At 36.0% G+C, this 23,382-nt stretch overlaps 2 protein-coding genes across 2 annotated transcripts in view; one reads left to right on the top strand and one right to left on the bottom strand.

Moving 5' to 3' along the window:
* The window catches only part of LOC128999620 (sequestosome-1-like), a 38,763-nt gene extending 16,484 nt beyond the window's left edge, over nt 1–22,279 (bottom strand). Inside the window, exons 1-5 of the mRNA XM_054426207.1 lie at nt 22,116–22,279; nt 16,388–16,589; nt 13,851–13,967; nt 11,378–11,571; nt 10,022–10,472 (exon numbers count right to left, since the gene is read on the bottom strand). Coding sequence (XP_054282182.1) covers nt 10,022–10,472; nt 11,378–11,571; nt 13,851–13,967; nt 16,388–16,568 — 943 coding nt within the window. The 5' untranslated portion in view covers nt 16,569–16,589; nt 22,116–22,279. The remainder of the gene's footprint in view (nt 1–10,021; nt 10,473–11,377; nt 11,572–13,850; nt 13,968–16,387; nt 16,590–22,115) is intronic.
* On the top strand, nt 19,288–21,252 carry LOC129000387 (uncharacterized). Its single transcript, XM_054427351.1, has one exon. The coding sequence runs from the start codon at nt 19,288–19,290 to the stop codon at nt 21,250–21,252; it is 1,965 nt and encodes a 654-aa protein (XP_054283326.1).
* Nucleotides 22,280–23,382: the final 1,103 nt, after the last annotated feature.

The following is a 23,382-nucleotide window of genomic DNA, read 5'->3' as shown; positions in this document are numbered from 1 at the left end:
TTGGATTTGTCTACCCTAATGCTGGCTTACTAAACGTAGTAGATTGTGCAAAGCATTCGTCAGATGACATCATTGTTCTCATGGGTGGCACAAATGATTCCCTCAATAATAACTTTCAATCTCTCTACAAATCTCTGGAAAGAAGCCTTCTTAAACTAAGTCAAAATAAAACGTTACTTATCACAACTGTTCCCAGGAGGTTCGATGCTGACATCATGGATCCAGTGCACAGAGAAATTGACGAAATGAACAACTTTATTGGATCAATAACAAAGAGAATAAAAAACGTTCATCTCATTGATCTGGAGGGCAACAGGTTTAAAAACATCCACTTTACAAAGCATGGACTTCATTTAAATCAAAGGGGTAAAAAAAAACTAGGTTTTGTAGTACGAGACACCTTGTCAAGAATATTATCTACAAATGCTTACGATGGACTTTCTTCAAGCAAAGGAAAACAAGAGTCAACACGTGCTACATTTAAAAACTTGATTGAGCCAATACAAATAAGAGAAACCCATATGGCAGAGGTCATTAGATGCTATAAGCATGATAAAACTGTAGGATTCGGTCATAGCATTTCCGCTGATTTGTCTGACCCTGGAAACATGACAGCAGGGGTTGCAATTGTTTTCAAAGCGTGCTTTGGAAAACCACAAACACACCACTGTCTAACCAATCACCTTGCTGCACAAAATATCCCTAATGGTGCCTCTATCTACAGCTTAATAACTAAATCAAGATATTTTGAAAAACCGGACAAAACTAACTATGATGTTGCTTTCAAAGACCTTACCGAAGATTTCAAAAACAGGGGGCTAAGACATCTAATATGCTCCCCAATGGGCTGTATTCGAGACAAAGTAAGTCCAGATCACTTTATAAATAACATCCTTCATTTTCAAAAAAGTACTAAAGCTAAGGTCACTATAGTTTGTTATTCGCACAAACCTCTTCAGATGCTAAAGAACGGTTTAACCTACAAGGACTTCATGCTGCGGATGAAACAACTAGTAAGCGAGATACCTAAAACCAACACATCAATTTCTACTGAAGCTGAAGCAATACCCATTGAACCTGTCGCTGATGTCATTGATCTTGTGGAGACTGCCATTGATTCTGCAACTGTCAACACCGAGACACCTACTGCATCCGTCACCCCTGTACCATCTCACCTTACTTCAACAACAACAAGCCAATGTGTAAAAGTGATTGTGGCACCCGGCGACCTCTCATATAAGGAGGCGCTAGAGCAGAGTAACAGTGATAGTGCTATGAGTGATCCAGTATGTTCAAGCCTCGGTGGCTCTATGGTTCAGTCACCTCACAAGACTTTAAACTTGTTACATCAAGTGACTCCACCAATAAAGTAGCACAGTTCAAATATTCAGTTTCAATTTTTCATCAAAATATCATGCATTTACCTTCCAGAATCAATTCTTTACAAGTAACACTCAATGAAATAAAACCTCATATTATAATATTAACAGAACACGCCATGAAAGAGGAAGAAATCAACCGTCTTAACATTAATAATTGTTACACAGTGAAATCATATTTTGCAAGAAAAAATACATCTAAAGGTGGTGTTATGATTTTATCAAATATGGAGTTTGAGTTGAGGGGGATGACTGTGCCTGAGTCACTGAGTGATGTTTTGTTAGAAGATATGCAATTTGAGTTTTGTGCCAGTAGCTTTATTATAAATAAACAAAAGTATATTATAGTAGGAATTTACAGATCACCTAATTCAATTGTAAGCATATTTTTAGATAGGTTAAGTATTCTTATTGAGTATTTGGATAAGAAATGTGACAAATTGGTTGTAGCAGGGGATTTTAACATTAATGTACTTAAAAATGATAACAAACACAAATTATTCAAAGAAATGTTAAAAAGCCATAATATGAAATACCTAGTTGATTTTCCTACAAGGGTTACAGAAAACACAAAAACAGCTATTGATAATTTTTTAATAAAAAATATAGATTCATCTAAAATTAAGGTAGAAGGTCTAATAACCTTTTTATCTGATCATGACGGTCAGTTACTAGAAATTAAATCAAACAATTTAAAAAAAAATATTGGGCGTCCTAAAAAACAAGAAATACGCAAGTTTTCACCAGTAAACATTGACCTTTTTTCTTCTTTTTTGTCTAAAGAAACATGGACTGATGTATATAACGCTGCTGTGGAGGATAAATATGATAACTTTCACAAATTATTATTTTATTATTTTGATCTAGCTTTTCCAAGAACGTTAATCACAAAAAATAATAAAAAACAAGTTTGGATTACAGAGGACTTAAAAACCAAACGAACTACTATAATAGAACTAACCAAGGAGTATCGCAAGAATAAAAATAGTAGATTGAAATATCAGTTAGACCAGGAAAAGAAAGATTATAAGACTAAACTAATCCAAACAAAAAAAGATTTTTTCAACAGTAAAATTAATAATTCTTCAAACATACAAAAAACAGTGTGGAGTATAATTAACTCTGAAATTGGGGATAAGCAGGAAAAACAATTTTCTAATTTTAATCTTAAAGTAGGTACTGAAACAATTTCTGACCCACACTTAATCTCGAATACCTTTAATGATTATTTCATTAATAGTGTAACAGACGTAGATAAAAGTAGTGACAGTAGCTTTGTCAAGGAAGATGTAATCATTAACTCAAACTGTCATCTGACTGTAAAACCTAAGTTTAGATTTAAACAATTAAATGAAAGGGAGGTGGAAAAAATTATAGAATCTTTAAAAAATAAAAATTCATATGGTCATGATGAATTGCCAGTGACAGTAATTAAAGCTGTTAAAAGTAAATTAAGTAAAGTCTTATGTCATCTAATAAATTCGTCCTTTGTATCAGGCATATTTCCAAAACAATTAAAGCTTGCAAAAATAATTCCATTACACAAAAAGAATGATACAGCAGACGTTTTAAACTACCGACCAATATCTGTACTATCATCTGTCTCTAAGATATTTGAGAAAGCAGTGCATTTGCAGTTATCTGAATTTTTGGAAACAAATAACTTATTGGATGATAACCAGCATGGGTTCAGACATGGTAGGTCAGTTGTTAGTGCTGCTGTATCTTTCATTGAGTCTGTTATAGACTCAGTAGACAAAGGAAATTTTACAACAGGTATATTTATGGATATCTCAAAAGCTTTTGATAGTGTTAGACATTCAAAGCTAATAGAAAAACTTCAGGTACTTGGTCTCTCTCAAAATGCTTTAAATTGGTTCAGTTCTTACCTCCATGATAGATCTCAGTATGTAGAAATTTCCCACTTAACTAAATATAATAAAATTACTAAAATATCATCAAATTGTAAGCCAATCAGGTTTGGAGTACCTCAAGGATCAATTCTTGGGCCTTTGCTTTTTCTTTGCTACCTGAGAGGAGTAAACAGCGCATTAATCTATAAGCTTAATAGTAAGTTGTGTCTTTACGCTGATGATTCAAATCTCGTTTTATCAACTGCCTCACAAGAAGAAACTGAAGTGTGTTCTTACATTGAATTGGAAAACCTTGGAAACTATTTGAGAAATCACAATTTACTTTTAAATCCACAAAAAACTAAATTTGTAATGTTCAAGACAGCTCAAAGTAAAATACTACTAGAACCTTTAATAATACATGATAACCATAACATTGAACACGAAAAAAGTATAAATTTTTTGGGACTGACAGTAGATCAAAATCTGAGTTGGGACGAACATGTGCATAAAATTTTGGGCAAAATTAATTCAGGAATTCACGCATTATCTAAAATGCCTTATTACTGTGATCTGAAAACATTAAAAAATATTTATTTCGTCCATGTTCACTCTCATATATTGTTCTGCATAGCGCTGTATGGTTCAACAAAAAATTTAAATTTGGAAAAAATATTAAAACAGCAAAAACGAGCAATCAGGATCATGCTTAAGTTAGAGTATGATGCACCAGCAAAAGAACATTTCAAAAATCTAAATATTTTAACTGTTTACGGGCAATATATTATTGAAACTACTCTCATTGCAAAGAATTGTACAACTATCAATTTTAAGTCCCCAGCTCATTCGTATAATACTAGAAAGAGAAATGAGGTTATCCTGCCACATAGATTAAAGTTTTTTGAAAAGAAACCAACCTACACAGGATATACTTTTCTTAAATATATTCCAGAAAACATAAGAAGAGAAAATAATTTAAATAAGTTCAGGAAATTGCTGAAAGAATATTTAATACAACTGGCCCCTTACTCCATAGAAGAATTTTCCACCTCCCAGATATAACCTACTGTAGATATAAATATTTTTGTTATTACTTTTCATTTTTGCTTGGTTAACTGTAAATAGTAGATTTTAATTAGATTTAGTATTGTATTATATATGACGCTATTTACTGTACAAACTATGTACAAAAAATGAATAAAGAACTTTGACTATGACTATGACTATGACTATGTAACAGTTGGATAGCAACAATAGATTTCGTCCTTGTTGACTTGACGCAAACATTCAATACATTCCCCATTGTACTTGACGAATACCGTTGACGGCACGCTGCGCCTCTGGCTGGCAGAGCGATAGTTCTGTCCGATAATGAACATAGATTACGATGAATCTCCCTTCGTTATTTGTAAAGAAATTGTTAATCCGAATCACAAATTATTTGATGATAATTTAGATAGTAGTAACTCGTTTTGTAAGTTTAGAGTCTTTCATCAAAATATCAGGAGCTACAATAAAAACATAGATGACCTACTATTAACACTTCAGGGTATAAAAAACAAATTTCATTGTATTATTCTGACTGAAGCTTGGTTAAATGATGATAGTGATTTGTTGGCTATTGATGGCTATAACATATTTAGAAGCTACAACAACTTGAATCAGAACGATGGAATAGTAATATACATAGATAATTCATTATCAACTTCCTGTAACCAGCTATTGATTGGCGGTGTCGCTACGAGTCTTTCATTGACTTTTACGTGGGCAGGCGTGAATTGCAACTTAACTGCCATATATCGCAGTCCTGCTTCGTCTTTGCAAATTTTTATTGATAGCTTACATGATTATATAACAAATTCAACAAATTGTTCTAGCATGAAAATAATTGCAGGTGACATCAACTGTGACATTTTGAGCCCCCAATTAAATTCTTTGGAAGACCGTTACTTAGACATACTGAGTGACCTAGGATTCATCCAGTGTATAGACAAAGTAACAAGGCCAATAAGTAACACGTGTATAGATCATTACTTTGTCAAACTTCCGCCCAACTTTACAGCCAACTCAGCCGTCCTACAGACCTCAGTCACAGACCACTACAGTATTTGTCTCGAAATTAAAAGTACCGCCAAAACAAATCCGAGAGTAAACAACCACTCTCAAAAATCAATCAACTGGGAACATGTTAGGCAAGATCTCCTCGTTCAAAACTGGGATCTAATCTATACATCAATAGATGTCCATTCTGCCGCAAAAATCTTTAATGATATACTTATTACCATTGTTGAACGTAATTCATCTACCGTTACCACTACCGCTAAAACGTTCAAGATAAAACCGTGGATAACTAACGGTCTCTTAAAATCAATACGTCATCGGGACAAATTAAGTAGACTAACCAATAAACACCCCTTTAATACTAGACTGCGTGCGCGCTATGTTAGATACAGAAACATATTAAAATCTACACTAAAAAAGGCAAAATACGATTTTTACAAAAATAAAATCAATGACGCTCAAGGAGATCCAAAGAAATTTTGGAATATAGTGAACGAAGTAGCGGGCCGCGCAGATCCCAAATGCAAATTTCCAGTCGGCGCATTTGGCGCACACAGCGACACTGTCCCCTCCATCTGTGATAAATTTAACAAATACTTTGCTTCCGTCGGATCCCAGCTAGCCGGGGCTTTGCAGCCTGTTGGTCATGTCGAAATAGAGGATGCTGATTTTGCTGTGAACTCCCAGTTCTCACTGCAACCAATTACCCATCAAGATTTACTAGACGTGGTCACCAAAATCAGAGGAAACTCGGCACCTGGGTATGATGACATTTCCTCTAAACTGATAAAGCATAATCTAGACGTCTTACACCAACCCTTATTTCACATTGTAAATTTAAGTATATCAACTAATACTTTTCCAAATCCTTACAAAATCGCCAAAGTAATCCCGATCTATAAATCAGGCCCAAAGAATGTGATATCAAATTTCAGACCTATTTCTTTACTTAGTGCGGTATCCAAGATAATTGAAAAATGTGTCAAGCAACAGTTGTATAGATACCTCGAGGAAAATAATATCATTGACAACGCACAGTTTGGGTTCAGAGCTAACGTAAGCACTACCCATGCCTTATTTAATATCTCAAAACATATTTATGAAAAAATTGATGATAAAAAACGTGTGCTTGTAACCTTTTTAGACTTGGCAAAAGCATTCGATTCTATTGATAGGCATAAATTAATCACAAAACTGCAGTCGATAGGCGTTGACAACCCATCACTTGACTGGTTCCGCAGCTATTTGACTGGTCGATCACAGTTCGTTACTATCAATGGCGAAAATAGTGATATCACTAACATTGACTATGGTGTCGTCCAAGGAAGTAACCTAGGCCCTCTTCTCTTTTTAATATATATCAATAACATTACTAAATTAAGAGTCAATGGTAAATTGTTTCTTTTTGCTGACGACACAGCGGTAGTGTCCTCGGGTAATACGTGGGATGATGTCTACCATCAAGCTGCATCTGACTTACTTAAAATAAAAAATTGGCTGGATCATAACACATTGACATTGAATGTATCAAAAACCAAGTGCATGCCAGTTTTCTTATCTCGAACTCGTGACCCTGGCCCTAGAAAACTCTATCTTCATTCATGTGGCGATCTGTGGTCTAATACCTGCGGATGTGACACAGTCGATCGTGTGGACCAATACAAGTACCTTGGGGTGATCATTGATCAAAGGATGACATGGTCTCCTCATATTATCTATGTAAAGCAAAGATTGAGGAAACTGGTCTACGCCTTTTATCAACTAAGCCGTGTGTTAACGGTTGATCACTGCAGATACGTTTACTATGCATACGTGCAGTCTGTGCTGCAGTATGGCATACTGGCGTGGGGCGGTGTATCTGCTGCCACATTGGCTCCTCTTCACGTAACCCAGAAAACCTTAATCAAAATTATTCTTAAAAGGCCAAAACATTATTCAACAAGTTTACTTTTTTCCGAATTCCCAGTTTTAAATATTAGACAATTGTTTATCAAAACACTATTACTTTTCATTAAGAACAACAAGGAAATTATTTTTTCTAACTTACAACACAGTTATCACACTAGGCACAGGCATAACTTTGGATACCGCACTCCACAACTAGCATATAGTTCCTTGAAAAATAACGTGTTTTACATAGCTCACATCCTTTATCGCAACTTGCCGCCCAACATAACTGATGCTGAATCAGGCAGTGTCGCTGTGTATAAAAGCAAGGTCTGTGAGTGGCTGATGACTGTGGGAAGAGAGGCTGCAGAGGCTTTAATTCGCTCGCCTTACATTTAAATTAATCTCTGACATCAAACGCCGCCATAATAGCTATCAAAATAAATTTTTCTTCATAGATTAATATTTTTATTGTTGCTAAAGGCTGTTTATTGTTAATTAATTCTAGTATACAATATATTTATATAGCATATATATACATTTATTAAAAGCTCCTGATACGTATTAAGTACAGATGTACACATTATTTATAAACAGTGTGCACATTTTTTTGACCTATGGACAATAACCAAAACTTATTTCCTGCTGGTAAGAGCTCTTCCCTCGAGCACGGACTTGCAGTCCATTCGGGGGAATACTATTCTTACTCTGATAATGTATTCCTGTATTTATATATGTGAATAAAGTGATTTTTGATTTGATTTTGATTTGATTTTGATTTGGAAAATTAGCCTAATTAATAAAATAGTGACAACATTACAGTTAAAATTCAACAACAGGTAATGGAATTGAAAGGCAAACAAAAGTCTTACAAAATATGAATTATTGGCCTAGCACTGAAAGGGTTATCGACTTTGTAGGATTTTTTGTTTTTTGTTTTTAAAGGTTGGCGGCCTCTTTTAACCTTGCATTTGCCCATCCACATAGACTACAGATCTGTGCGTGGAACGTATCCAGCAAAGAAAGGGGTGAGCTGATACAGTACGAAGGTGAACTGTACTGATAAAATGTTTGTGGCAGTGACCAGGATCCGAACCCACGACATCGCTGCCTTAAGCCTGTGACGCTACAAACTGAGCCACCAACTCACATTTGTAGGTGTTATGGCAAAAAGTCAATCAGAATTCAATTTTGAAAGTAGGATCCTAATAATTTAACTAAGTAATTCTACTAAAAGACTAAAAGTAAAACATTTATGAATACAATGAATAAAAATTAAAACGTCTAGAATAAAATTAGGCTTTGCAAAAACTAAACTCAGAGCTAAGTAAATTAAAAACACTAATTTATACATCATGCAATAAAAGTCTGCAAAAAACAAAAACCAAACGTGACAATATTAATATTTATACAGTAGAATCCCGCTTTTACAAACTAATTGAAACCGAACCCTATTCAGATTAGCTTCAGAATTCAGAATAAGCAGATTTCTGTAATAATCGATCATCCCGATCATGGATGATATTCATCACATCTTTTCCGCTGTCGCAGGAGATGATCATCATGATGTCTCGGGGACCGTGGAAAATGTTGTTAGGACTACATAAGAATTTTCCAGTTCGTTGTGACCCCCCTGTACTTTTGTTTCCACTATCTCAGAAAGCGTCTGCGAAGATGCCGGATGATGGTTCACAGTTTTTCCACGACTTGGTGTGACAACAGAACAAGTTCTCGTTTCTACCATGACTGAGAAGAAGATGTTCTCAATTTCAAGTTAGCTTCATACTTACCTCTTAAAAAATTAATAACAATTTCCGAGCTTTAGTTCGAAAGAGGTAGATTTTTGAAGTAGTGAGACTCTTCCGTACAACTTTAAACTTTACTAGTAATATTAACCAAGTACAATTAAACAAAGCTGAAAGCTATTGTAGCTTGGAAATTACTCCTTACTTAATATACATAATTTCTTGTAGGTCTAAGGTTGTTGATAGACTTAAACTATTCAAAATTGTAAAGATTATATCATGTACTATCTCCACTCTACGTTCACTGTGCAGTACAGGTGCTCTGGGAGATGACGTTAGAATAAAAATACCCTATTGGCCTCGTGACCCCCCAGAAGGCATTCAGTACATTTTACTCTTTTCTGTAAATTTATGCTTTTGTAGAGTAAGGTACATTAGTCTGTTGTACATTAGGCAGATTAGTCTGTTGATATTTTGATGTACTGGTTCGGATTTTAATTTTGGAATCCTTCGCATACAGTAGAAGCCAAAGAGCATAAGAATGTAAAATGTTCAGGGATTATTTTGGGTCCTAAAAGTTTTGCGGAGAGCTAGTTTGGCTGAAAAAAAGGCTTAAAATAAACATTTGAAAAAATGAAAAAGGCTTATGTTCAGTATGTGCAACTCCATACCGCACGGTGAATGTGGAGTATTGTATAACCCTACACTACTTGGAAACAGCAGAAATAAGTTGAAAACTACCACTTAGAATAGATAATTTTTAAACAAGATTTTGAGTTACTGCTCGGGGAAAGCACTCCTTAAATTGAATTGGTAATATAATAAAGCAATATTAGGTTGGAGTAGAGATCATGGAAATTTGTAATTTATTAATTGCTACGTTACATTGCGTTAAAATATTGTTAAACCAAAGCATCACAGTTTACTTTTCACAATTGAGTTAATTTTTTCCACATTTTAGAAAATAAATTACTTTACTTAAGGCCATCCCCTAAATTTGGGTTTGAAATTTAAAAGAATCTTGGACATTGAAATCTACTCATAGATAAAAAAAATCCTAGTGCATCACATGAACATTTGTTGAAAGATTACTTACCCAGTGGGTCCAGAATGGCAGCCACCATTTGTCCGATGTTGTTCAAATATTCTGTAGCCGAAGTTCTCCTTCCTCTCTCATTCTGCCTAGGTTGTTCTTGCGATTTTGAGCTCCCCGGAACAGAAGTATGCGGTGCGTCAGCTGCTGGAGCTGCAGTTGCTGGTGGAGCTGCAGTTGCTGCTGAAGCTGCAGTTGCAGTAGCTGCGGAAGCAGAGTCCGCACAGTTACCACTCTCTTGCCTGTTACCAACTCCTAGACTCTCAATGAACTCCATGAGAGCACTGAAGTCAAACATGTCGGTCATGCCTGCAGGTTCCCGGGTAAATGGACATTGACCAAGCCCGCTTTGAGCATCACCACACCGCGGAGGTGGGGTTGGGCGGCTCCAGCCGTGGCGCTTGTGGAACTTGTGTGGATGAGAGAACATCTTGCGGATGAACTTGGGATGATGCTGCAAAAAAGTTATAAATATTAATTATAATTATGTGGAGAACACACAGGTTATTTTTTTGTCGAAATGTAATTGGAATTTAATAAAAATGTATAATGAGGTCTGTGATTCAACAGAACTATCATGAACAGGGATGTTCAGGAGCTGTAGACACCTTATTAAGGATTTGTTGATGGAGAGGGACAGAGTTTTAGCTTACCTAGAAGAATAAAAGGTTCAAGACAGATATTCCATTCTAATACTGGACTATTTTCAAATAGGAAATTTTCTAAGCGGTATCAGCAATCCTGACACTTCTCCTATTAGCTAGTAACTAAGATATTTTATGGGGAAAATCACAAAAGTTGCAATAACGTTTGAACCGTAATTTTTACAGCAATGCATGTTATACCATTTTGTTTAGAATTATATGGACTGTAAAATACTTACTGTATTAATTTTAATCAAAATAGGTCAAACCATGGTTTTTAGTAAAAGTCTTTTTTTTATGAAATTTGGCATGAATGTGTAGAGCTGAACAGAATGTTATGGGGCTTTGAACTTTTTTTAATCAAAACAATATGAAATAATGACTTATTGTACCCTATAACATATATTAATATCAACTACCTATCACAGTAATAAACAATTGATGGGAGAAAATACAGCTTATGACTGTACACAGCACAAGGCTCATTAAACCAAGTTCTGATATAATAAAACATTCTTACATCTAGTCCATTTGAAGATATGTCAGCTTTAGTATCCAAAAGTATGCTACAACTCAACTAAACTCAATCAAAACTTTAAAGTAACAAACAGTTTATCACAGTCAGTAAAAAGTCTACATAAATCTACTCTGATCAAACTCTGCATTCATATTATTATGTTCACAAGTACGTAGATGTCTAGGTAAAGTGACATACCATAAACATATTTATTGGTTTAGGCATCCGCAGCATGAAGTGTTCTGCGTGGAGACCGTTGTTCTCACAGCAGGTGCACAGATCAAAGTCAGGACAGGTGACACATTTGTATCTGAACCCGACCACAGGGTTGTCACATCCGTCACAAGTCACGCCAGTGTGTGGCTCACTGCTGGCAGAAGCTGCAGCTCCATCTGAAATAAAAAATGTCATCAACTTTTATCATTTCTATGCAAGGTTCTTAATAAACTTGGAAATGGAGATAGACTCGTCCTAAAATTTTCAGAAAAAACGTATTCCCAAAATTTGGCTAGAATCCTATATATTAAAACGTGACAGGGTTTTTTTATTTCACGATTCTGAATCAACCACTTGACGGATTTTAATGATTTTTGTGTTAAAAGAAAGATAATTTTGAGAACTAGGGAATGTCGAAGCCATAATTTTAGTTTAGGTTTTAAGTTTTTTAGAAATTAAGTTTTAATTTTCAAAAAGTCTAGCAGCCGACGGACGAGTTTAAGTCGTTTTAGTGGTGGTTTAACTAACAGCTGGTTTCTAACTGTCATTGAAATGTTTATGTTACAAGTTGTTTGTATACAAAAATATTGATCTTCAGAGTTTGCCTACACACCATTTCACTTTAAAATGCGCAGTTTATTTCCTACCGTAAAAGATCTATGTTACCAGGAGATTGTGTAATTTTGAACTAAACATTTTAAACGTATAATCAAGTTTTGTCATAAATGCAATCCGTCTATGTATAAGTGCTAAATCCTTTAATATATAAGTGGTTTACGTGTTGATACATCCTTTCCTAGATGATTGAATATAAGTATGACTGCATACAGTACACATTTTAATCGTAATGTAAATGTCAACCGGTGTAGTAGGTCTCCAGAAAACTGACCAGTAAGCTGCAGGATGTCAGTAGAAACCAAAATCGATCCATACCATATCATAACTATCCCAGTAGTACTGTATGATCCAGGAACTTGATAAAGGGGTACATTCCAAAAGTAGACCAAAAGGCTCGGATTTCGGATGGGCTGGGCAGGCTTTGCACGGCGGAGAGAAGATACTTCAACTTTTAAAAATGTATTCCAAGGAGTACTACAAGGTAGACGACCACTTGGAAGACCAAGTAATGAAAGACATCTTCAGACTGGTATCTTCCTTAGAAATAGCAGGGGATAGAAGAGCCAGGAGGCCAGGATCATTTTAGAGGTTTCAGTGGCCAAGGTGGTAAAATAAGGTACGGTAAGTGATAGTATTCAGTCGAAGGTGGTATGTAGCTACTGTCCTCACAGCCAGTGTGTGTGAATCGGCCACCAAGTTGTAAACTAGCTGTTCTGAATCATATTCAGTTTTTAATTGACTGCTCCGATTCCTGTACGTAGGACGGGCCAATAGCTCGTTAAATTTAATTTGCAATTTTAAGAGGGCAGGATTAGTTCCAACTGGTCGGCACTGTGATCGGGAGGGACGATGATGATGACGACAAACATGGATTATTTATTTAATTTTTTTTAAAGAGGTTGGCGGCTTTTTTTTAACCTTGCATTTGCCCGTCCACATAGACTAAAGATCTGTGTGTGGAACGTATCCAGCAAAGCAAAGGGTGAGCCGGTACAGTACGAAGGTGAAATGTACTGATAAAATGTTTGTGGCAGTGACCAGAATCCGAACCCACAACATCGCTGCCTACGACCAGAAGTCCGCTACGCTACCAACTGAGCCACCGACTCACCTATTAACTGGATTAATTAGACCATCAGTTAATAGATTTTTAAAAGGGAAATGTATGATTTATTTATAAATATTAACCACCTAAGCATTCAGAAAATGTTCATTTTCCTACAGTTACCTAACAATGTACATGTTCTCTCACTGATTTGAGAAAGCAAAGTGGCCAATTCACTCATCAGTGAGACAATGTTAACATTACTTATTCTAATTACTTTGTCTCACTCCAGATTTGCAACGTGAAGGCACGAAATAGTGAGCGCGTAACATGCAGACAAGGTCGTATGCGCGCGAAATACGTTGGCAGCACTGGCTGTAAATCAGCTGGTCAGCTGTTGTACTGTTGTATTTGTCACTTCACATTAAATGTTATTTCTTCACCAATTTATTTGTTTTATGGTAACTGTAGGAAAAATATAATGTGCAACTCGAGTGCAAAGTTCAATTGCCTCACTCGAGAAACCATTCCTCACTCGCCTACGGCTCGTGAGTAAGGATTTCTCTCGAGTGAGTCAATTGCTCCCTTTGCTCACTAGTTGCACAAATAACTATTTAATGGTAGGATCATCACCCCCTATATAAATAAGATTTTCTAAGAGATTTCTATGTAGATGCACCTATAATACTACCGAAACACAGATTTCCCAATTATTTTCAAGATAGCGAATCATATCATAAAAGAATTGCCCTTTCAAACAAGATTTAGTAAATAACCATTCTAAATACTCACCCGCTGAGTTATTGTTCATAATTTGAACATAAATTTTAACAGGCTGTTGTGTAGAAGAAGTCAGTGCCTCAATTAATTCTTCATCTGATCCTAATCTGATGTAATCATTTTCACTGTCTGTAAAAATAAATAGAACAATTAATGATTGTTAAAATATTATATTTAAAACCCACCAACCTACAACATTTTAATGCAAACACAAAAAAATACAGACACAAATTATGATTTTCTTCTGTTAAATTTGTCATCAAACTGAAGCCTAACACATACCTCAAAGTTTTGAAGATGGTTTACATTATCTATACATGCACCACACCCAGACATAAACATCCATACTACTGTATTTTGTGGATTCAATTTTGAGACTCTTGTGAATTTATTCCTAACTAATTAAGTTATGTTATCTGAAGCACAAAATGACAATACTACCAGTGTAGCCTAATTTGTTTGAAAGCGATCGGACATGAAAAGTATCAGAAATCTATTTCACAAAATGTGATAAATTTAGCATTTAGCATAATTTTGATAGGTAGTTCGTGCAATTAATTTTAATCTATATAATTAATACACTACATGAAACTTTGTCGGTTGAACTCCTCCGCCATTTCTTAACCGATTTTATCCATTGACGTCTCATTGGAAAGAGCGTGTCGCGTAGATTTGCAAACTGGCCTTACATTTTTGAAAAAGTCCCTTGGGCTCTGCCCCAGTGGATTTTAAAGTTCCCATGTTATCCTTATGGAGGACATAATTGTTTACAGCTGTACAGTTTGATCAGCTGTATAATTTAATTGCTTCTATTTATTTTTCAATTCAATGAAACGCATTGAGTACATTTATTTACTATTTGAGTTTGTGTAATAAACCCCCAAGACGGATCGTGGTTGTATCTTAAATTTGTGTATTTATCGTTGTTTTGTGCCGCTATGACGTATCGTGTTAGCATGATTGTAACTTAAAATTGTGCATTTATCGTTATTTTGTGTACCTATAATTTGTTTATTTCTTGTTTTTTTCTTTTAAATGCCTCCGACGCGACGACAACGAAACATAGTTAGGAGGCGTAATCGTGATAACGACCGCAGCTACAGAACAGTGGCACGTAATAGAATAAAGAAACAAATATAATATATCCAACCCCTACCAGTAGTTGGAACTGCCTCTGTTTGCTCTGTTTTGTGTTGTTGTAAAGCCATCGGCTTAACTGATCACAGTCAGCACCTGACCCTGGACAATCTCAACTATTAGGTTACAAATGCGCCCTAAAACTCCAAAACGACTTTTCGTGCTCAATTGGCCCTCAATCAATGACCTGTGTTGCCTGTACAGCGAGGCATTTTGAGAATAAGAAAACTGGCCGGAATGCTTTAGGTTTATCAATAACGAAGATAATGGTCTGAGTTACACACCGATAATCTTTGAGTTGCCTCTTTTAAACTCATTGTAAAAATAACTGTTATTCGTTTTGAAATAACTCCTGTAATACTTTGCAATTGCTCGAATTTGAGCAACGTGTACACTAGTTAAGTACTATTTGTGTAAATTTGAGCTTAGCTTACTGATATCTAGTAAAATTATAAACTCTTTCTAATAGCCTAACAATTATTCTCGATTAAACTAAGTTACAAACCAAAACTAATAAAATTTAAAATGTCAATAATTTATTTTAACATTAACAACTGAAGGCTCAGTATTGGGCCCACTTTTAGCGAATTTCCCATAATAGGGAATAAGCTATTACCATAGTACTCATGGTAAGATCTGGACCCGGGACTGATTTACTTTTTCGTTTTGAGGTCCCTAGAGGCCAAAAACACCATATGTTCAAATTCATATACATATATAACGGACATATACATATATGTCCGTTATCAACACCGATTACGCGACGCTTAACACTCGGAGGGTTAGGTGAAGTGGTAGAACATTATGGTTACAGTAGATGTGTAATACTATAGTATAACGTAAATTTAAAGAAGCAAATTTTATCAAACTGTGTCCTCCCCCATTGCAAACGCAAAGCTTGAGTACAACCGCAATAAGCATTTTATAATTATATGCAAACCCCGTGCAAAGGATGGTGTATTACGTACTCTGCTAGTAAGGTAATAAATTGAAAGAATAACAAACAAATAAGTACAGCTGGGGTATTTTTAACATTTAGGTATATGGAAAGTTCCCTTTAAAAAGGAATTACGACCTTAAAGGTCAATTTATGAAATAATGTATAGTTTTGCGCAAGGTTTCTTGTCATGACCAACATTTTAAATAGGCTTTATGAATATGGTTTATGGGAGTGTGACTTTTAGTTTTCTCAAAGGTTGATGGGTACTTTGGGATATATGGATATGGCTTGGCTCAGTGTCTCAATGTACTAAAATAATATTTTGTTCAATCTTTGGAATATTGCACAATTTCTCTTAAGGTACTGTGAGACGTAGAACAGCCCTCATGAGCCCAACATAGCTACAATCTACAATGGCCTAAAGCGCTATGATAAGCTAGATTGTTAATAAATCAAATTCTAATAAACTTACCTCTCCAAAACACTTGGTAGAGCAATCCCTCGATTTGGGGAAACACTGAGCATATTTTACCATGAAGGTACATGTAACTTGTAGCAGCTCCTCCATCAACTCCAAATCTTCTCACTTCAACGTCTTTGCCATCTCGCTTCAAATATACCTTGAATGACACTGCGTCTGACATGTTTAACATGCTGATAAAATTTGACCAAATCTGGAAATAAATACATTACAAGTAAGATTTTGAAAAAAAAATGCAAGACCAAAGGAAAACTCTTGGCCTAACTTAAATATTTTGAGCTATGATAATAAATTATATCATTCCATTTTTGAATGCCTTATACTCATCTTATGTACATAAATAATCCAACTTAGCTAAAAACAGTGGATACATAGACAGTAAGATTGGGCAGAGTTGCAAAATGCCTGATTTGAGGTGCAGCTCATGAAGAATGCATTCCATCCCGCCAACTTCTGCCCAAACCATCCACCATTTATTTTAGTTGGGGCTCTAGGCAGGTTGGCTCCTCACGAGTTGATAACTAGACGTGTCCAGATTAGGCTGCGGCTCCACTTGCCGTAAATTGTCGCGCTGCAAATTGAAGCGCGCTACACGCTACAGTTGGTGGCTCCACTAGCAGCAGAGTACGAACTACAATCTGCAGCGTCCTCACATGCATCGTGGCTCCACTAGCAGTTTAGTGTAGCGCCGAGGTAAACTTGGCCCTGGATTAGGCCGCGAATTAACATTCATAGTGTTGTTATCAATGTACTTTTATCAAAACGACGCCTATCACAGCAGCGAAAATGGTGGATCCATCCAATATTAAGCAACAGAAAGTTCGAAGGGATGTTCCACACTTTGCATACTAAACTAGGCTACCAAAGTATTCAGACAAGTATTTTTTTTTATATTATCGAATGTCCCAAAACGCTTTTGATTACTTAATAGCAGTATCAACACGTTTGAAGACGAAGGATACCAAACTAAGAGAAGCAATTGGAGTAGAGGAAAGGCTTTCAGTGACATTAAGGTAATTTAATTTTTCTGAATTTTAACTCATTAATTTTATAGGCCTACAGTGAACCATCGCTTTAACAATCCACGGTGTGTTGTATTACTCTACTTTAAATGGTCATTTTATCTCTAATTCTATTCTATTTCCATTTAAATTTTATTGCACTAATTTACTCTCAGAAGTAATATTTCTAAGTAACCAATGTACGCTGAACATCAATGAGTTTCATGAGTTTTTGTTGTACCTATTAATAATAATCTAAAAACAGCCATTAGGAGCTTTTCATTATAGGTCTAATAATCATAACAATTTTATGACTGCTGCATTTAAAAACAAATTGAATGCTTTCACGTATTTGTTTCTCCAATCACTAGGCCTACTGTATTAGGCCCTACTTCGTTTGATCGCTGCCTTCCCATTTCTTCAACTGACCAGCAGCTACAATTTGCAGCGCGGCAATCTACGGCAAGTGGAGCCGCGGCCTTAGATTCAAACACTCAATACACAACACCTCCTCCAGGCTAGAGAGCAGAGGCCTTAACAAATTAGTCACAAAAACAAACTTTAACATTTAAACAATATTTTCAAGGTTTACTCAGTGTTAAGGAATCTAAAACTATATTTTAAATAAGTGCAGGACACGTAAAGTGGTACCGGTAGTGAATAAGTACATATTTGTACATAACTTAATCTTTAAGTTACTAGACCTAATTTTGAAAATTATTTTCTTTTTCATAATAAAAAAAAAATTAAACCCAATCAAATGCACAACTTGCAATGCAACAACGGTCATAGTTATCTGACTATGTAGGCTACAACATTGTACAAATTGTTTGTTAGATTGTACATTGTACATTGTATTTTACATTGTACAAAGTTGTAAAAAAATATATTAAGTAGGCCTAGCCTAATTAAATTATTTAATATAATGTTTATTTTTTTTATCTTATTATGACTTCTATGTGAACAGTAGTGCCAACACATGGCCAACACGACAATGATTGTTTTTCCCTGAAAAGCAAAGATCATCAAATAGGCCTATTCCACGGTTTTAGATAACTATGATAGTTTTTCCATATCGATAATATAATATATTAAAAATATTTATTACTGTGGGCCTATTGATTATATAACTTATATTAAAAATATCGATATATAGATTATTCGATAATCGATTATTTAATTCGGTTAGTTAGGATAGGTTAACTACAATTTAAGCCCAAAACTAGAAAGTAAGGGCTTAAATTGTAGTTTTAAATTAGGGGTACTTTTTGAACAGAAGGCAACTCTGCTTGATAGTTCGCTTTGGCCGCAACACCTCACGCTAAAGCGTTTTTTATTCAGAAGACAGAGGTCCAATCACAGGCCCACGCAGATCAAACCAGACTGTTACCAGTAAACCACATCTCATCCCTATCTACTCCACAACCATCTAGGCCTAGGCCTAACCTCAATCTAGCTTTTGTCAATGTCCAGTGCTTGCGAAATAAACTAAACCTAATATCTCTGTTCGCTGAGGATAAATCACTTGATGTACTAGGTATAAGTGAACACTGGTTAGTATTAAATGAAGTAGAATTTTACAGGGAAATTCAGAACATGACTTTTGCTACTGGTTATTATAGAAAGAATCATATCCATGGTGGTGTGATGATGTACATTAAACAAGATATAAATTTTAAACCACTTGACCTAACTCAATTTTGTTTTGAGATGCATATTGAAGTATGTGGTGTAGAATTGCTGGATCACAATTTGGTCATTGTATCCATTTATAGGCCACCAAGCGGCGACATAGATATTTTTCTTGATACCCTAGATAAATGCCTCAGCTCCATAAATAGACAAAGTGGTGACATTGTGCTAGGTGGTGACTTAAATATTGCCTTGAACATGCCCTCAGCACTATCCGAGGACCTGGAAACCGTACTTCGTGGACAGGGTTTGTTCATCACAAATCGTGTGCCCACCAGAGGAGATAGATGTATAGACTCGATTGCCTCAAACCTCGATGTCTGGGATTATAGTGTGGAGGTACCTTTTGCGCTGATTGCCGACCATCTGCCAGTGCTGATGAGTGTAAAGAAGACAGCTTTGGTGAGTAATTTATCTTCTATACCATGGCATGACAATTATGTATTTTATAAGAGAAATGTGAGTGACCAACTGCTGCCTCAGTTTAAGGAAGCCTTAAGTAAAATAGACTGGGCTCTGGTCCTGGACGACCCAGACCCAGCGTCCTCTTTTCAAGCTTTTCACAGTAAACTGCTGGAAGTGTTCAATTTCTTTTTTCCGCTCTTAAATAAAGCCAAGCCTAAATCGCAGCCAAAGCAAAGAAGTAGGGGTAACGCATGCATTGCCAAGGACTGGTATACACCTGAGCTGGGCAGGGTCAGAGCTTTTACAAAACTGATCTTTGATAGATATAAGGCCGAGCAATCTCCTAATGCAAGGGACAAACTTTACTCTCTGTATCTGAAAACGAAGCGTAATTATAAATGTCAGGTAAATGAGGCCAAAAAAAGGGCAACTGTAGTACACATCCAGAGTTCACTAAACCAATGTAAGGCAGCATGGTCAGTGATAAATGACTCGAGGAAGAAAAATGAAGTAGTCAACAAACTTTCTAGTCCAGATGACTACAACCAGTTCTTTGTCAACTCAGTTAAAGACATAACTGAAGAACTGAGCAGAAAAGCCGCTGGAAACCGAAGCGGAGAAATCAGAGTCCAGGTGCAGCCCCTGACCCCTTTGGAGGAATGGAATCCTACTACGCAAGAGGAAGTAATTAAAATAGTTAAATCTTTCTCCAACTCAAGAAGTCCAGATATCTACGGAATCTCACCTTGGATTCTCAAGTCTGTTATAAATGAAATATCACTGCCTCTGTCTGAAGTGATAAACAGGTGTCTGCGGGTGGGACTTTTTCCAGACTGCCTTAAAATCTCAAGGACTATACCTGTTTTCAAAAAGGGGGACGCAAACCTTACCTCAAGTTATCGGCCAATCTCAATAATCCCGACTGTGGAGAAGATTGTACAGAGACAGATTGTTGACCATTTTGAAGTAAATCACTACTTTACAGCATCCCAACACGGGTTTCGGAAGTCGAGATCTACAACAACAGCCCTCGTCTCCTTGATTAGTGAGGTTTTGGACTCCTTTGAAAATAGACAGTCAATGGCTCTGGTCCTTTGCGACCTGTCAAAAGCCTTCGACATTGTCTCCCACGACATATTGCTTGAGAAGCTCGGCTATTATGGAGTTGGCGGAGTTGCCCTCCAGACCTTTAAATCCTACTTAGAAGGTAGAAGTCAGATGGTAGCAGTGCAGGGCGCACTGTCCTCCCCAGCCGATGTGAAGTTCGGAGTTCCGCAGGGCTCAATAGTTGGCCCCACTCTCTTCCTGATACTGATGAACGACCTAGGTTGGGATAGAGATACTCTACTCTTTGCGGACGATACAACCCTGCTGGGCAGGGGGCAAGATCCTACTGAGGCGGTCGCTTGTTCAGAACTAAACGTCTTCACAGTCTATAACCAGTACATCCTTGCCTGTGTTGTACACATTAAAACCAACCTGAGCAATTTTGAACTCCGAGGCCAGCTCCACTCTTACAACATTAGAGGAGCACAGAAGCTCAATACCCAGCGGTATAGACTGTCCCTGACAAGAGATAGCTTCCCTGCAGTTGCTGTACATATGTTTAATGCCCTGCCACTCCACCTGAGAGAGCTAGAGCCGAAAATATTCAAGGAAAGAATCAAGGAGCTCCTCCTGCAAAACCCGTTCTACTCAGTTGACGAGTATTTTGAGGAAGCACCAACTCTTGACCACCCACCGCCATCTAAAGCTTAAGTTTTAAATATATGTTTTATTATTAAAGAAAGTTTTTATTTTATAAAAGTTTGACGCTGTCTATCCGGCCCTGGCTGGTCAGAGACGAAGAGGAGGTAATAAGGTAATAAGGTAATAAGGTAATAATAAGGTTAACCTAACTAACCAAACTTGATATAACAAATTAAATAATCGATATATATTGATCGATAAGTTATATTCATTCAAATGAGTGTAGGACAGATACTAAAGTGCGAGAGAGATTCAAAAGATTTATTATAACTACTATTCATTAGCCTTTTTTTATAACTCATGAATCCCAATAAAGTTTAATTTATTTCCTGTTTCCACAACTTAAGTTATAGATATCTTATTGTGCAATAAGTTTACTTAGTTGTGTTAGATACGCCTGTGTTTATCCAATGCCATTTAAATGGATAGAGCCTAAAGTTACTTTGATTATCGATTATTATCATAAAGAGAGCAAAATTTCAAGATAGGCCTATAGTAAAAAATAACTAATTGTGAACAGTAAATTAGGCCTACATTACATTAAGCCTAGTTAAGTAACTTATTTAGCAAAACAAATGACACTTCAAAACTCGAAATTACCTAACACTCAGGAAAATACCGATCGTCAATTAGTAAGTAGAAGTAGGCCTGCCTAGATAAGTTCGGTTTCAAATCAATGTCACAACTTAAAAAGTTAATATCTACCACCTACTATCGATCAAAGCCAAAATGGTAACCGTTAACTGTATCGGTAAGATGCGCCTTGTGCAATATGTAATGTTAATATTGTGCAATACTGTAGGCTAGTAATAAAAATAATCGTAAATTTAGATATCTATAGAATGTAACATTAAACATAATGGTTTACATACCAAAATTAGATAGCTCTTGGTCCTTTTTAAATCCTTCAAAAATTGAAATCACAAACAACAAAGAACTGACAACACTTGACTAATAACAGGAAAAGACGTATCAATAAAAACACAAACACAACACAAGTCGGAATGGACCTTTGTTCTGAACTGATGCTGAAAACAGCTGTCAGCTATTTATATGGCGGCAGGTGAATGGTCATGTGACGTGCAATTTTCGTCATGAGTCATATTCCAGAACCCTCGATTCGGTTCAAAATTCCATAATCATGGTGCCTGCAAATTATTGTACAGTACTGTACACCTATTGTGAAACTAATATCATTCTGTGTTCTGTGTCGTCATCTACACAACTACGTTCTTTTGGCGAATTTCCCTATAGGGAAGTAGCTATTACCGTAGGTCTCATGGTAAGACCTAGGCCCGGGACCGATTTACTTTTTCATTTTGATGTCCCCCAGAGACCAAAAACATCATTCGTATATATATGTGTGTCCATCCGCACGATAACTTGAGTAATTTTTGTCCGATTTTGATAAAATTTGGTTTGAAGGTGTAATGCGGGATAAACTTGAACGAGTTCGCGAACCAGCATGATCGGACTATGGGAACAGGTGTTTACGGGGGGTTTTATGGGGTAAAAATAGGTTTTTCCCATTTTTGACCCAAAAAAACATAAAATTTAGCAATTTCTTTCCAAACCAACGCTTCATTTTATTCAAATTATTTTTTCTTTATTTAATCTCTACAAAATGGGTTGGAAAGAAATTGTGAAAGTTGATATCATAAAAGAGTCAAAAGTGGAAAAACATTTTTAACCCATAAAACCGTTCCCATAGTCCGATCCGATCATGCTAATTCAAGTACCATTTCGTATGTAATATTTCATTTGTGTTAAGATAGCGTTGTTATTGTAAATTAAGCAATCTTGTATTTGCATGACAATAATTATTGTAAAAATGGTCTAATCTTAAAGTAGTCTATATTATTAAACGCTACATACCACTTTGTAAACATAAGGCTTATTTGTTTTACGATTTAACTCCACATATATACACCAAAATGTTTGTCTAGGTGTGTAGATTTGCAAACTGATCTTACATTTTTTTAAATTCCCATGGGCTCTGCAATAGTGGCCAGTAGCATAGATAAAACATAAGTTATTTTATAATGCTAGTAATTTTATAATATTAAGCATATTTTATCCATGCCAGTAGCTTTTAAAGTTCCTAACCTAAGTTCATAAGTTTTGTCCTTATGAAGGACA

This window comes from Macrosteles quadrilineatus, unplaced genomic scaffold (genome assembly GCF_028750875.1).
Source record: "Macrosteles quadrilineatus isolate MER2022 unplaced genomic scaffold, UCM_ALF_1.0 Scaffold_8__2_contigs__length_117827958, whole genome shotgun sequence".
Classification (NCBI taxonomy): Eukaryota; Metazoa; Arthropoda; class Insecta; order Hemiptera; family Cicadellidae; genus Macrosteles; species Macrosteles quadrilineatus.
Note: the sequence above shows the minus strand (reverse complement) of the source record. Positions and strands in the feature narration are given on the sequence as shown.